Raw genomic sequence first — 16741 nt, 5'->3', positions numbered from 1 at the left:
ATTTGATTGACTACACAGTCACCCTCTATTCACTGGTATTATACCCTGTTCTTTTTCATAGAGGTCGCTCCTCTATTGCTGCAAATGTCATAGTGCTTTAATGAGAACTGCACTGTAGTCTACAATGGAAGCTTTTCAGCAAGATTAAATGTATCAATGAGCTGAAACTTGCCCCCCCCCCCTCCTTCTCCCCTTTGCCCCTATTGTGACACAGTGGTTTTACAGAGCAGCTTGTTGCTGAAAAACAAGGTTAAGAAGATCAGTATCAAAGGAGGAGTGTTTTTGTGTGGCTTGCAGGAGAGTCTCGCTTCAGGTTTCCACCTGAAACACAAAGGTGTTTTCTTACCTGATTTGTATTCATTCACACAATGAGTGGGCCTGCCTCTCTTGTTTCCAAGTAAGGAGAGTCCAGACAAGACTTTTGTTCGCCCTATCATCGGATATGTGCATGTTGCTTCCTCCAGTACAAGCCTTGGAGCTCAGCCACAGGCTTTGTCCTGGATGGATTTTTTCCTGTCCTTTTTCCTCTTCTTTGTTGCTCCGCTTATGTTCTAAGAAACCATTTCAGATAAGTGTTTGAGCACTGCAGTTTCTTTTTTTCCTTTTCCTGCCCTTTGGCTGCTATGTTATTTCAAGATTATCAAGCCATGTCACCCTAAAACTACCTCGTCAGAATCCAAAACCTACAAATTAGCTGTTGGAAGTGTTTCAGTTCACAGGAGCCCGTTACAGTTCAGTCATTTCTGGGCCTATGTACCGTTGTCAAAACACTGATAATTCTGCCTGTGCGCAGGCACTGTACAGATTAATTTGTTTGATTTAGCTGATGTCAGTCAAACCCACGAAATTATAATGTAGTAAATATTTTCTCTTGTTTCAGGGTTTTTTCCTCACTGTGTCCCCGGAGTCGATCGTCAAGGTGGCAAGACACGCTTCCGATAAGAACAAAATTTTTTGCATGAACCTCTCGGCACCATTCATCAGCCAATTCTTTAAAGAGCCCTTGATGAAGGTTATGCCTTATGTCGACATCTTGTTCGGCAACGAGACGGTAAGTGAAACGAGACGTGCATTCAAGCCTCTTTAGGACAGATATTTCCAGCTTATTATATTTGTTTTTGCAAATTTTACAATTGAAATTGACAAATTCTTATATTTGGCTTTGAGACAAGCTGATTTAGCTGCTTTTCCCTCTTCCTTTCTTTTGATTGGCTGCACTTTGCAAACAAGAGATGTGAACAGCAGGTTTACAAGTGCACAGCTGCTGCTCCTGAATGAGATTTCCATAGTAAGGATGTCCCTCTTCTCTTTGACGTCATACATGGGGAGTATGTAGAGCAGTCTGAAGCCTGAGATTTCGGTTCACAGACGTTACCTGAATAAATGCTGACCTCATAAGGTGGCACTTTAGCCAGGTTTAATATGGTCACCATTGTAACAGTATGTATGACAGCTTGGATTACCTCCAAATCCTTCAATGTGACCTCAAATCAACAGCTAGGTGGCAATCAGATTTTCCAAAAGGACAATGATCCCAAACTGAAATGGATAAAGCAGGCTAACATTAACCATCTGGAATTGGCTTCCACACGCCTTGACCTCAACCCTATTGAAAATTTGTGGACTATGCTTAAAACTTAGGTCCAAACCAAGAAACCAACCAATTTAGAGGAACTTGAGCAGTGAAATATCTAGCCAGAATTAAGCCAGAAGCTTGTTGAGGGTCAGCAAAAGCATCTGGTTGAGGTTCAGTTTGCTAAGGAAGATTCAACCAAATATTAGTAGGGGTATATATTTGAGCCTGTATGTATAATTTTACCTTGTGCAACAATTTCTTGTTTTTTAGTCGATAAAATGTGAAATCATTCCGCTTTATGCATAGTCACGCTAACATTGCGCATTTAGCCTTTTTGTCTCACCACAGCGTGTGTCAGATTTAGTACAGTAGCATTGAATGAACAAAAACTGAAGCATAATACTCTTGATATAGATATTATACATAAACTACCTATGTTCTTAAACACTCAGATATGAAAGTGTGGAGATATCAATCATTTATTTACTTAAGCCTTTTTTTCTGCTTAAACAGTTTAGTGTTATTCAATGAACTATAACACCTGTTTATCGCACTTCTGTGTTTTCTCTCGCTGGGGGTTCGTCCTGTCTGAGTGCTTCATATGTCGCCATGTTTAAAGTAAAATCAAAGGGCTGTGTCCGACCTTTGATTCCACTTATTGCTCTCCTCAGTATCCATTTAACGTCTCACTTCTCGCTCACTATTAAGAGATGAATAAAACCGAGCGCGTTAATCAATCATCTCACTTGCGTCACCATTCCATCCCAGTTGATCTATCGATTTTTCTCCGCTTTGTGGAAGCGAGTAGGTGATTTGAGGTCAAGCTGTGGTCACAGAGTGTGCTGCTGCTGGGAAGTATCCTCTAACAGAGCAGACGAGCTTAACTCTGAGGACAAACTGCACCTTTGGGGGCAGGCGCAAAGCAGAGGGAAGTGGAGTGGATGTTCACTGGGCTGAACTTGCCTCCCCACTGCTAAAGTTACTAAACAGAGCCCCGTCTTCAGGTTAGAGATGGGGTCTGCAGACCGGGACAGAGCTGGAAGAAACTGCTCAGCATTTGAGGATTTATTGCCATTGCTGACTTCAGCTTTTTTCCCCTCTTTTCCATTCCCAACATAAGACCTCCCTTTTACATATGCACCTCTCTCTCTCTCTCTTGCTTCCTAATTGCTGTGAGGAACGATTCTGTCTCCTTAAACCGTGCTGTACATTTTGCAAGCGTTATGTATTTTCTAGTGGGTGGTACTGTAACTGTTTGTTTAAGAAGTTTGCTCACACCTCCAGTCATTACGATTTCATGACTCCGGATAATTGCAATGTATGTTTGTTGAAGTAGATTATCTTTCGGAGACTCTGTCAGGGCTCGCTTTCTGAAATTGAACCTGGCTAAGAACACCAAAATAAGAGTTTCAGTGAAAAGAAACAGAGGGCTGATTAACTGCTCAGCCGCCTCAAGCAGTGAGATCTTCAAGGGTCTGTATAGGACTAATGCCTGTCCAGAGTGTTTTGACTCCTTTTGGCTCCCCCACCCCCTCACCTCTGTATTGGCTGCTGGGAGGGGGGAATGACTGCTCATACAGTCGAGCCCCAGACCTCCCATTGTGCACAAGCCAGACAAGGTTGCCGGTCATGCAGTGGTGCATGGTGAGTGACAGGCAACAGAGCCGCCTCGCCCACGCTTGCCCCTTCCAGCCCCCCCGGCCGTCCTCTCGCCCCAGCTTCCACCCCCCAATGTGATGGATAACCCTCAGCCCGCGATGCTTTCATAACAAGTCAGTGACAGTCAGGATCATGCAGGCTGACTCCTATAGCCTTGCAGAATGTGCCATAAGGGAAGGCTAATGTGTCTGCTTGTCTCTGCCTTCCTCTCCCACACTTACTGAGTCACGATACAGAGCTAGTCTCACTTGGGGAAAAAAATGTTTAAAGCAGCTGTAAGATCTCATGTTTTGAAAATGACATGTAATAAATTTGAGCGAGATCGTTTTTGATTGCCACCTTATTTTTCCACGACTGGGAACTTATTTCAGCCAGATCACAACTCACGTTTAATCATTTTTAAATTCCCAAACAGTTTTGCAACACGGCAGACTTCAAAACATGTCAATAGCCTCTGTTTCTTCTCTTGTTTTGTTTTTTCTCTCCTGCCAGCTTCTGATGTTGAAATGTGTCTGTGTTTGAGTCTACCCTGGGTAATTCTGCTATAACTCGATCCTGCTGGTACTTGTTTTAAACCTGGCATCAGCAGGCCCTGCCTGCTCTATCGGCAGCCTCGTGCTTATATAACAGTCTCCCATCCATCCTGTAATTACTGCCTTTTTGGGGCATAGTGTAGTGTCTGTTCCTTCACTGCTGAGGGGAGGTGGAGGAGGAGGAGGAGGGGGGCAGTGCGGTTTCTGCGTTGGCAGGACCTCGGAGGTGGTGCCGGCAGAGGCGCATAGACATCAGACGCTACTTCTCTTAATTGGCAAACATGTCGTGTGATAACCTGGGAACAGCACCGGCCTAATTGAGTCCTCCTGTGCTGTCCTCCTCTGACTACCTGACATGGAACCCAGGGCATTACATTTCCCTCCATTTAATGGCCGCAGTTAATTAGGCCCGAATGAGGGAATCATTACCGCTGGAAAAACCACATGCCAGTGGATTCGCCGATAAAATTAGCCACAATTTGCTTTTGCTATTTGAGCATGAGAGATAAACCACACAATGGGGGGGGAGGGAGGACTGGACCATTACTGGTGGATTTGTTTTGTGGCATTTTAGGCATATCATAGACAAATGGAACGATTAATCAAGGCTGAATTATTCACCCTGACTGATATTTCTTTTAGCCAGGATTCACAGCTTTCTCAATTTAGATCAGTCCGTGTGCTTCGGCTTCTCTTTCCCCTGTCAGAATGTTTTAAAAATGCGCTTCCTTAATAAAACAGTGCTGCAGATGATGTGCTTAGTTTTTTGCCCCACAGCCAGTACCGAACAACCTCCTCACTTCTCAGCCATTAACATTATATACCACCCCCATACAGGAGCTCTGCATGCTTTCCATTGCTGTCCAATGCATTCTGCACCTCCACACTCAGAGGGAGCTTATTTATATGGGTCCCAGCCCCGTCTTCCAAACGAGAGACAGCCATTGTAATTGAATACTCAATAGGTGAGCCATTTAACAAAAGTGGAAATGGCGTTCGGCTATGTATTAATGTGCTTCGCCGAGGCAAAAGGAGCCATCATCATTTCAATGTTCAAGCTGTTTTAAAAGAGCATTTAGCCTGCCATCTCTCCAGGCCATGAGAGCAAAATGACACGGATTTCTTCCTCCTCTGTACTTTGTGCGAATGTTCCTCGCCTAATATTTTGTATGGTTATCTTGCTTATTTTCCCATCCATCCTTCAGCACCTCTCAGTGATCTATAGGTGGAGGGATACAAGCAACTCCACAGAAGGTTATTGTCATGAAAAGCCCCTCAGGTCTTTTGGCTCTCAGCCCTATTTTTCTCCATCTACATGCATTGTGCGTATTTGTGTGTGCATGGGGTGGAAGGGGGGATCTCTAATGATTTTTCCAGGACAGACTAAAGTAGATGTACAAGTGTGTATATGTGTGTGTGTGTGTGTATATATATATATATATATATATATACATATATATATATATATATATATATATATATATATATATATATATATATATATATATATATACATATGTATATATATATAGTGAGTGTGTGTGTGTGTGTCTGTCTGTCAATGTGTGAATGGAAAAAAAAGGGTGGCAGAGGAGATACATGGGCAATACGGCGTCATTTCTTAACATCTCTCTAGATTCGTCATCTGGCTTTGTTTGTTTGATAGACTGCTTGGAAGCCTTATCTCTGTGGTGAGACCCGTGGCTGTTTATCACCTCAGTGACGTATGCGGGACTGTGGAAGTACGTGCTCTCTGCTGTCAGTATGTGTAGGTGATGGCAAGTTCACTAAAGGGCCCTTAGGGTATTGATGGGTGTTTTTTTTGCACAAAAAAAGAGGAGAAAGAAAAAAAAGAATAGGAAAAAGAGTTTCCCCTTGACAGCTCACCCACAGCAGACTCGAGATGTGCTTCTCAACGGTAGCTTGGGGAAAATATGCCGTCTACTGCCTAAAACAAAGAGATGCGAGAGTCAGATTAGCGTGTTACTGAAACAGCTTTCCTTTTAGGCTCTTCTCTCTCTCCTCTCCTGTCAGAGCTGTCTGCAGAGAACGAGGGTGGTGGTGGTGGGGGGAGAACATGAGACATTAACCTCTATGTGTTTATTCACAAGGCCCCACAGGCCAACTGGGAGGATGAACACAGAACCATCTCTAAAGCCGGCGAAGCGGAACAATCACAATGTGTCATTGGAGGAAAAGACATGAAGTATTAGCTGCCGCTCTCCTTTGTGTCTTTCACAACTGAATTTTAATTTAATGTGCTATTTCTGTGATGAGTCACATGCCTTTCGTTCAGCGCCAGAGTACATTGACCCTCAGTGTGACGTACAGTCAGTGAGTTGTATGATGAGTCATAGCCGCATTAGCTGTGATGATTGGCTAAATGCAAAGGCTGCCTTGCTTTTATTTTTGCTCTTTTTACTTATTTCTTTTCTCTTTTTCTTTTCCTGAATACTACCTCATACATCCGCCCTCCCCAAGACCCAAGACAATTGAAATCAATTGTTTTCTTTTTCTTCTTCTTCTCTCACTACTATAATCACTATTACATGCAGCTGGGGATAAGAAATCACATTAAACATTCTTGGATTTAAAAAAAATATGTAAACGTTGGCACTGTTGAATTTCCTTAATTGTCGTGTGTACTTTGCTTTAATTGCATCAGTCATTTCCTCCTGAGTCTCATGTTTCATCAGGTTACATAAATGCTAGATGTTCATTTCACACTGACAGCGGATTAAAGTAGATCTTTTGTTTAATATATATATATATATATATATATATATATATATATATATATATATATCTCACATACCAAATTTTGGAACTATTGGAAGTTCAGTCATGAAATTACAGCCACAGTATTTTGCTTATGGAGCCAGATGTGTGCTTCGTGCATGAGCTACCTACATCCTTGACTTTTTTTCATATCGAATGTAGCTTCAGATATGGATGAAAAAAAATCTTTTCACATATTTTGAGAGGTTTTATTTATTTTAAAGTTTAAGCTTCCACTGTTCAAAAATCATTTATTTTGTGCAATATCCAGCTATTGGAGAAAAAAAAAAAGAAAAATGACAAAGTAAAAAAAATATTTATAAAAAAAGATTTATTTCTTTGTGGAAGCTGAAATGTATTTATTTTTTTAAAGTATGTGTTCATTTTTGTTGTTAAATTGGGTGAAATTTGACATTCTCATTCTGAGGCCATCGTCACAAACTTTTTTCTGTCAGATTAAACTACTGATGGCCTTGAGAGGGCACAAATCCCCACATGAATTAGTTTTACAGCAAAAGGATAAATAATACTCATCCAAAGACATGCATGTTAGGTTAACTGGTGATTTTCGATCAATTATCGCTGTGGATGTCATCAAAAATGGAGAATCTTTGTGTTCTCTGGAGTCCAGGGTGTAACCTGTCTCTCGTCCTCTGGGATAGTCTCCAGATGTAAAAGTGTGTGGATATGTTTCATTTTTTAGAAATGTCATGAATTGCTAGATAAGGACCCAAATGTAGAGACAAGAGACTGACTGAATAAAAGTTGATATTATATGTCAGATGATGAAAAGTCCAAAATAAGAGAATAAGTAGAAGGAGTGAGGTTAAAAGAAGATGAGACAGCAGGGAAGACAGCACTATTTATACACATGAGCGCAATTAGGAGATGTGGACACAGTAGCGTAACGCGACACAGGTGACAATAATCAAAGCCAGTCAAGCAGATGGGGGAAGTAAAACTAGAAACAAGACACTTGCGACAAGAAACTGTCAAAATAAAACAGGAACTAAGAACCAAAACTAATTGGAAAAATGCAGAAACATAAATTAACTTAACATAAGAGAGCTGAAACAGGAGGACCAAATGATGCTTTCAAGACGGGAAACACTGAGGGAAAAACATTCCTGAAACTAACACTGACCTATAACAAAAATTAAAGATTTACAAAAAGCTCACTAAACAAGACTGCAACAAACTGATAATAACCTTGACCAAGTGCACAGGCTTAAAGGTTAGGCATTTGTAATCAGACCCTAAAATCTCTATCTGCATCTTATAATGTAGATTGTTAAAAACTACAAAGTTGACTTCCACCTCTGTAAAAGTGTCTCTAACTACATAAATAATTCAAGCATGGCTCTATTTTTTTGGAATTTTACATCATATTGATCCACCGTCCTCTGGAATAAACGGAACGAAATAAAAAGGGGGAAAAAAGGAAGTTAAAAGGAACTGAATGGAATAGCCCGAAAGTAAATGCCAAAAGTATAACTGGAGCTTAAATCTCAGTGGTATAACAAACACTGCAGCAAAGGCGTGCATGAGGTGTATAGCCAACTTTACACCGGGAACCTCTGGATTAGATCATCATTAGGCAATCTGCCTGAATACAGTCATCCAGTTCAACAGCATGAAAGCACGAAAAAATGAACTGATGAGCATTTCAGATGTTTATCCGTTAGATATAAAAACATTTCTAACCCATTTGATTGCAACGTGAGCAGAATGAATCGCTAATGTCAGTTGTTCACAAATATTTATGCACTGAGGGTGAAGTTGAAAACCAAGAGCAAAGGTGTCTTTTACTGTTTGCGAACTAACTTTTCATTTGTAAGACGAAGAGGTTGGGAACTACTTTACTCAATCACAGAAAGTGTTGCTGCTGTTAAGCCATCAGTCGTCCTGTGTGTGCGCAGGCAGAGAGAGCCATTCGGCGCAGGAGAAGAAGAAGAAGAATGGTCTCACTGACATTCCTCTGTTTTTCCTGGCTGTCTGTTTGCGAGTCATGGTACTTTAGGAGCCAGCATGGCTCCACCAGAGGAGTCCGACTAACCACTGTAATTGTGCCGTGCCGTAGCCGCCTTCCCCAACCCTGGGACTGAACCATGAAATATTTGAAAATGCCGGGGTTAAGAGGGGGGTCGTTGGCAGTGCAATGTGAAATGTGAGACCATAGAGCATCTTTAACAAGGGGGCAGATAGAAAGCCCGCCAGCCAGCCAGTCGTGCAGCCAGGGCACACATTGGAGTTCTCTGAAGGAGAATAATTATGGATGTAAGAGGAGATATTGCGCTGGGAGCAGATCAATAGTGCCCACGTACTGCTAGTGCTGAGGTGAGTATATTTCTGTCGCAGCAGGAGAGAGTGCAGGATATCAGCTTGTTGCTATAGAGCGACTCACAGAACTTCGAACACCGGCGGGCTTCCCAGATGCCCTTACAATCCCGATGCCCGTCCTCCTCCCATATCACTGCTGCTTGGAGTTTGGCTGGTTGCTTCGCGCCCCCCCCCCCCCCCCCCCCGCCATCTCCAATCCTCTTATCCACACAGAGTTGGCGGGAGGACTTGCCTTTGTCTACTCATGATTGTATTCCGACAGTCCAGACTATACTGTCATGGTTTCCAGTGTCGTTTGGAGGACTCCCCTATTCTCTGGATAAGAAACTGACAAAGGCAGAATCAACAAGCGTAATCTACTCACCCGTACTACCAAATTAATTAGTTGTTCCATGGACAATGAACCTGTGAGCTTATTTTAGAAACGAAAGCGTCCATTTGTTTCCACTTGAAGTGAATGAAAGGATTGTTTTCTCTAATTTACAGTCGTCATGCAACGTGCAAAGTATTTCCTTCTAGATGAGCCATGTGGTTCATTTGCTTTCCCTGCAACACGTATCGCATGGGATCTGTGCATACATGTAGCCTTATTGTTGAAGGGGGCTGTGCCTGCCGTGCAGATTTTGATCTGGAATATGGCCACATTGACAGATACCATATTGAATATCGTCTCAGTTTTTCTATGGCCAGTTTATTCAAAGATCTCATGTCCCCTGTGCGCACAAATGGTTTGAATTATTTTGAGAGGTTTTTTTCCTCCCTGGGTTTTTCATTGTCTGAGGCATGCAAGTCCCTCAAGAGCAGATCTTTGTTTCTCATTAGGAGGTAAATAGAGCAGGCCAAATGCTCGCATGTTTATTATACACAGGAGGGTATGGTCACTGTTCTCAACAGCTCACTGCAGGGGGAAAAAAAGCTGTTTGCTTTCTTGACCTTTGTCTGCACCGCCTGCAACCAAATGTCTGTTGAATTTACTGGATAATAAGCTGCGAAAAATTGATGGACTGAAAGGAAGTTGGTCTCAGCCTCATCAAAAGTTTTTCCTAAAACACATTTCAACAAAAAGTCATTTATCCAGACAGAAAAATCACCATTCAACATAACCACCATTCAAAGGTCATTATTTGAAGTGAAATTTCCACAGAATAAGACAGCGGCAAAACTATGAAATATGCAAGAGGAAAAACACCAGGATAACCATACTGGGTTGCACAAACATGATAGCAAATTTCCAACATAATAAAAGCAGTTAGCAGGGACCAAGAAGTAGGTTTTGAGGTTTTTGAGCAACATTTGTAACCATTCAGATGACATCTTTGGTTATTTCAGCAAGACAAAAGTCCAAATCAAGCCTCAAGTTTATGCTGCACCAGTTGATTGCAGAACCTTACTGAGAATTAGTACCAAGACAGATTTAGTCCAAGTCAAGCGTCAGGTCTATCATAGCAGATTTCAGGTATAATTTCTTGTCACTGAAGACTCTCAGGACCAGGTCCAGTTAGTCAAGACAAGTCTAAATGACATCTTAGGTAATTTTGCAGTTTTATTAATGTAGTGCCAGTCAGTGACCTCAAGGCACTTTATATTGTTAGGTAAAGCCCCTGCAATAATACAGAGAAAACCCCAACAATCAGATTATCCCCTATGATTAAGGACTTGGCAACAGTGGGAAGGAAAAACTCACCTTTAAGAGGAAGAAACCTCTGGCAGAACCAGGCTCAGTTGGGGTGAGACGAGCGAGACGGTTCAGGTGTTAAACTAAACTTCCTTCTCTTCTGAATTATGAAAAGAAGAAATAGTAAAATCATTTGGTGTTATCTTTGTATTGCTGTCACTTAAATGTAAGGTTTGTATTTACATTTTGCACAAGTTCCGTTTTTTTAATAAAGCAGATGTAAACAATAAAGAAAGTCAAAGAAAAATCTATTCAGTAGAAATCAGTAGGCAACCAAGTCATATTTCCAAGAAATACGCAAGTGTGTTTTCATCAGATTCTTAGGTTGTTACATTCTTGCCACATAAAAAAGAAATCTCACACACATTCTGTTTTAAGTTGGAATAATAAAGCAGAGGCACGAAGGTAAAGCACAAATACCTTAATATCTCATGAAATGAACAGCATTATTATGTCTTCATGTAGAATCACGTCACTGATTAAAAGAATAGGCTTTCAAGGCCTTCGGCAGCAGGTATTTAATTAGAGGGAACTTAAACTCCACGAATGCTAAACAATTCCTAACTCGCAGTTTTGCCCAAGCATATTATTTCTATCACTTAAATTGTAAGATAAATTGATGTATTGACCCTGAAAAAGGTGCCCCAAAGAACAGGAATCAAGATTGAAATTCGGTTGCTTTTATATGCGTATGAAATGGTAATCCTCTAAGTGTGGAAATTGCAAGTCCTGAAAAATTCAATCAAGTGGACCTTGAGCAAACAAACGTACACCAATAAAAGTTACTGGAGCAAAAGAAAAACTTCACTTAGGAAGACAAAAGCGAGTTGGGTTAGCAGATTTCACATTATAAAGGCAAGAATGGAGGTGCTGATTTAATTTGCTGGCTCACCTTTAGAGTCAAAGAGACATCATATCTATTGAGCCAAGATCGTTGTAAGCACGGAGATGAATCTTTATTTATTTAAAAGATATATATTTTTTTTTTTTTACATAGCACAGTATTACAAAGTTAGTGTAGAAATATGTAAAGTTTAGAGCACCATATTAAATTTACAGCAGGGACCAGTGATGAGCATACCAGAAGTATGGACAGATGTAGAAGAATATGGTGATCTATGAGTTTTAGCATTATCAGAGAAGCAACCAAAGAACCAAAGAAAAACAGCATCTTCCCCAGTATAGAGGCCTGCAAGGACAAAGAAAAAATACGAGGCAACACTAATATAGGATATACATGAATGCAGAGGAGAGAGCAAGACAGCAAAACACACTAAAGATTATGGAGCAAAAAGATACAGATCCAAAACATCTGGAATAATTCGCTAGAGAAAGCTAGAGGAGGCAGAGAGATCAGTATCAAGACAACCTATGGTCCAGCAAAGAGAAAAAAAAAACAAAAAGAGGACAGAAAAAAAATCGTGCTGTAATTTGAGTTCTTTGAGACTCACAAGGACCAAAGAAGTTGTTTAATAGCTGCTCTTTCTGAGCTAAAACACTTCATCCACTGTTTTTTCTTCATCCGCTTCCTCGAGAGATAACCGGTTTCTGGTAGTCTGACGTTGTGTACTGACCCCTTGTTTGAGTCCAGAGGTGAGATGTGTGATAGAGGCCCTCAGCGCTGATAAGGCCATCAGGCTGATAACTAACTCCCCCCAGCACAAAGCTACCACTGCTGCTGCCACTGCTTCCATTAGCCCCAGCAGATGCACTGAATGCCCATCTGGTCCCTCCTGCTCTATCTAAGGTTACATCCTATGTTCGGAGCTCCTTATGCAAACCCTGCTTTCCCTGCTGTGATTGCTATCAGAGAAGATATTTATGTAGTGCACATGTTTCTGATTGTTTAACCTTTGGACCTGTGCTGTAGGTGCTGTTTCCATCCCCATAGGCTTACTACCGCTCTCCTGCCCTTGTAGGTAGACCAAGAAAGATGGGAGCAGATGCTGTTGCTAGAGGTGTATAATGCACTGACAGGCGAGGGCACTGCTGAAATTGGACACATGAAAGCTTCAGTCTAACTGTGCACTTGCTTTTAGATTTAAAAAAAAAAAAAACTCAGCTCAATGATTTTTGGTTATTTCCTTTATTCAGGCTATTTTATTCGTAAGAAATGTCAGATAAATTGGCTTATTATCGTGCCACCAGTGATGATAATTTTACCCTGTATTGTTCTTTAGCAGAACTTTGTCAGCTTAATTTCCAAAAACCAGAAAGAAAAAGAAGTCAAATTTCTAAGCACGGTTGCCCGACTCCAACCTATGTTGATGGGTACACCAGCAAAATCTCAGAAAACAACATAACCTGTTGAGAGACATATTTCACAATATTTTTTTTAGAAAAATATGTATTACACCAGTGTAGAGTAAAACAAGGAGTAAAAAATCAGCTACACTTGGAAAAAATCAAATCTAGTCTTTGTCAGTTTGGCCAAATTTGTCAATAAAAAAAGCATAAGCTCTGTGGTGCATATGTTTATTTGAGACTTAGCTGTCTTCATACCATAGATAATCTTGTAGACAGCAGATGGGAAAAAGGTTGGTTTTTTAAAAAAAAAATCAGTTTTGACAGGTGTTTCTGTGAGTCATGTTTTTTAATAACTGTCCTTCAAGATATGTATAAATAAAAAACAAAGATAATAGAAAACAGTTTTAGGTGATGAAATAATGTGCAAGTGTTAAGCCATATATATATATATGTATGTGTGTGTGTGTATATATATATATATATATATATATATACGTGCTAAATGAAAAGTTGTTATTTTTCTAGAAGAACACAAACAGGTGGGATACTGCAAACATCGTTACAAATGATATTCTCAGAATTTTGTCCCAAGGTTGACATACAGGCGATAAAGGTGTCTCTCCTATACTTTAGGGAGAAAATCATCCTTTCCCCCACAATGTCCATCCATTGTTTAAGACTTGGAGGGTCTGGTCTATAGCATTTCTTTCTGATAACTTTTTTTTTTTTACCATCACTGAGCAATATTTACACAATGAGAAACATTCTCTTTAGATACACCCAAAGCACAATGGCATGACATGTACAGTGTAGGAATTTTATAACCTAGCATCTTTATTAGAGTTTCCCTTCCAAAGAGACAGACTATCTTGTAAATTTTAAGAGGTCTTGAGCAATAATTGCCAAGGTTTTCTGAAGTTCAAAGTTTTTATGTGGACATTGGCTACTTTTTCACTCCTTTTCATTTCAGTCCTTGTAGCTAAATGTTTTCAGTGGAATGTTTTTTTTTTTGGTTCTATGAGCATAAAAAGGCACCTAACTCAATGGGAGCACCACTTTTAAAATTTTAGGGACCTTGTTACAAGCAGGCTGTAGCAAAAATACACGAGTTGTTCCCATTTCTTTAGTCGAAGTTATGAGAAAAGCTAAATATAACGTTTAACAGGCATAAAATAGCATTTTTACACCAACAAGGTGATTCCCAAAGAGCTGTTAGCGGAAAACTTGGCATATCTCGTCATGGTGAGGAGCATATCTTTAAAAGTTTTAGGAAACTGGACAACTATACTATATACCTGTACTACAGCAGATAAACAAAATCTCCATCAAAGTTCAGTTAATCCATCTACTGTTCACTAAAATGTCATCAGAAGTGGTCTCAGTGGAAGGGTGGCCGTCAAGAAGCCATTCTTAAGGAAGGGTTGAGTTATAAAAATTATTTAAGACCTGGACTGAAAGTTTAGTGGTAACAAGTCTGAAGGAGTGATGATTTCCAAAATGATAGTTTGAGGTCAGGAGAGACGTACAACAGTGAATATGTACAGCCATCTGTAAAGCACGGTGGAGGTTCAGTCATGGTTTTGTGCTGCAGTTCATGCAGCGGTGTTGGAGATCTTGTCAAAACTGATGCAATTAGGAATGCAGAAAAGTACCGTCTAATTTTGATCCACCATAAAAAATATATATTTTGGAAATGGCTTCATTCCCGACCTCCCCAGGCCCAGACTTCAACATTATTGAAGCAGCGTGGGATCATTTTGACAGAGAACGGAACAAAAGGAAGCCAACATCCAAAGAAGAGCTTTGAATGTCCTTCTGGAAGCCTGGAGAACTATTCCTTAAGGTTACTTAAAATAATTGACCAGAAAGCTTGCCTAAGAGAGTTCAGGCTGTGCTGAAGAGTAAATGTGGTCTTACCAAATATTGACTGAATATTGCCTCTTATAGTGTCTTTCCATGATGTTTCTACATGTTTCAATGAATCACTCTACCTATTTCCAATTTTGCTAGCAAAACATAAAGAAATGAGGCGTGACTCAAACACATTTCAGAGTTTGAGAAAGCTCTTCTGTGGATTTGATTAAAGCAGTTGATGTCAGTTTGTCTATAAACATACACTGACTTGCAGATTAAAATCTGAGCGATTGCACTTGAATGTACGAAAATATCAAGGCGAAGATGAAACATGCCACTTAATGGCTCAGTAAAACTTGAAGTGAAATACCATCAGCTGCTGTTGAGTAAATTCCCAGAGGCAGTAAAAGCGACTCCAGGCTTTCTGGAGTGTGTTGTTCCTGCGTGTGTTTACCCCCATGTTTGTGGCATGTCATGCTTGAGCAGAATTGCTGCATTCTCCTGGGAGCTTCAGGAGGGCTCGGTACAGGTGATTTATTCATCCTAATCTGTCCCGCACAGTAGCAGGGCGCTGCCTTCTTTCCACCCAGCATGAGTGAGTTGCTATCAGCTTGCATGATCGTTTTAATAATCACCTGTGGTTGTTATCCGCCCGCATATCTTTGAGGTGGCAGCTTCCTGTTCGGCAGCACCTGGACTCGTGCTGAGGGCTGACATCCTGACATCCAGGAGGAGATATGTTTGTGACCCCGAGGCCACGTCAAGGACACTGATGCTCCCCTCCGATGTCATCGTCTTGATTAGTTATTCAGTCTCCAACCCCCCCGCCCCACCCGCCCACCCACTGCCCTGTAATGTATACTGTAGTAATCTGACTGGAAACACTTGAGTTGAATGCCAGATGTTGTTTATACTGGGCATTTATGAAAGCTGTCTGACTCGCCTGAGTGATGTCTTACGCTGACATGTAGGGAATGACAAAAACACGCCATATGCCATTGTTATATACATATACTTATATCTGTGAGTAGTGATAAGTGGCTGAATTATTTGACGTGTTATAACCCAGTCATGCTCACTTTATTTTAAATGGTTTCTAAAGATCAGTCATTTCCAAATATCATTACAGGCGTGATCATTTCTACATATAGAAAACTGTTGTCTTCTTTATGGTTCCTTAAAACCTTAAGGTATTTGAAATGAGCCGCTATATAGAGGAAGAAGAAAACAGAGGTTTTGGTGTGAAAAACTTGTCAGGGCTGCACCCAGGAATAAAAAACCACAACGTCAAATACAATTCAATTTCTGCCTCTGCATCGCTTGGGCTAACGGTCAAATAAATGCTTATTTTCTGAGTAGCCTGGGGGAGTTCGCTTTTCAGCTTATCAACTTTTATTAACCTTAGCACTGAGGTTTGCTCTTTGATTTAGATTCTTTAAAACACTGAAATTGGATTTTTTTTCCCTGACGCACTCCTGCTGTGACATATGCTCGACAACTTGTTACACAGAGGAGAAAAAAACCTCACTACTTGCTTTGTTTTGTTTGGTGTTTTTTTTTCTACTGGGAATATTTTATTCTGGAAGCTAACGACTCAGACAGTTTTATTAATTTCTTTTCTCTTGGGTGTCCTTATATGTAGTGGTACTTTAACTGGCAATGCATTAAATGATTTGGATAGGATAGGAATTGAGAACCGGTTCCAAATTGTCCAATCTTTTGGAATCAAATTCATTATGAGGTCTAGCAACACCTGTAGTATACACGCTTAACTGCCAGTTTATTAGTTACAACTGCTGGTTAATGCAAATCAATTTTTCCACACATCCATTCTTAAAGAGAATCATCTGAAAAAGAGAAAATATCCAGGGAGCAAAAGTTCTTTGGGTGAAAATGTCTTTATGATGATCAAAGAAAAATATCCACACACGCAGTGAGCTGATAAGAAGGCAAAAGCAACTCAAGCAAATACTTGTTACAGCCAGGGCATGCAGAAGAGCATCTCTGAGCATCTCATGTCAATCCTTGAAGCTGATGGGCTAAAGCAGCAGAAGACTACGATGGGTTTATCTCGTATTT

The 16741-nt window shown here is 40.5% G+C and overlaps 1 protein-coding gene across 5 annotated transcripts in view; it reads left to right on the top strand.

The window, feature by feature from the left end:
• LOC113028358 (adenosine kinase) overlaps window positions 1-16741 on the top strand; it is a 127643-nt gene that overhangs the window by 85695 nt on the left and 25207 nt on the right. For 4 of the 5 annotated variants that reach the window (XM_026178562.1, XM_026178563.1, XM_026178564.1 and 1 more), the window contains one exon: window positions 881-1051. The exons of the other annotated variant lie outside the window; for it this stretch is intronic. In XM_026178562.1, coding sequence (XP_026034347.1) covers window positions 881-1051 — 171 coding nt within the window. The remainder of the gene's footprint in view (window positions 1-880; window positions 1052-16741) is intronic. 5 annotated transcript variants of the gene reach the window in all.

The sequence above is a fragment of the Astatotilapia calliptera genome, chromosome 8 (assembly GCF_900246225.1).
Source record: "Astatotilapia calliptera chromosome 8, fAstCal1.2, whole genome shotgun sequence".
Taxonomy (NCBI): domain Eukaryota; kingdom Metazoa; phylum Chordata; class Actinopteri; order Cichliformes; family Cichlidae; genus Astatotilapia; species Astatotilapia calliptera.
Note: the sequence above shows the minus strand (reverse complement) of the source record. Positions and strands in the feature narration are given on the sequence as shown.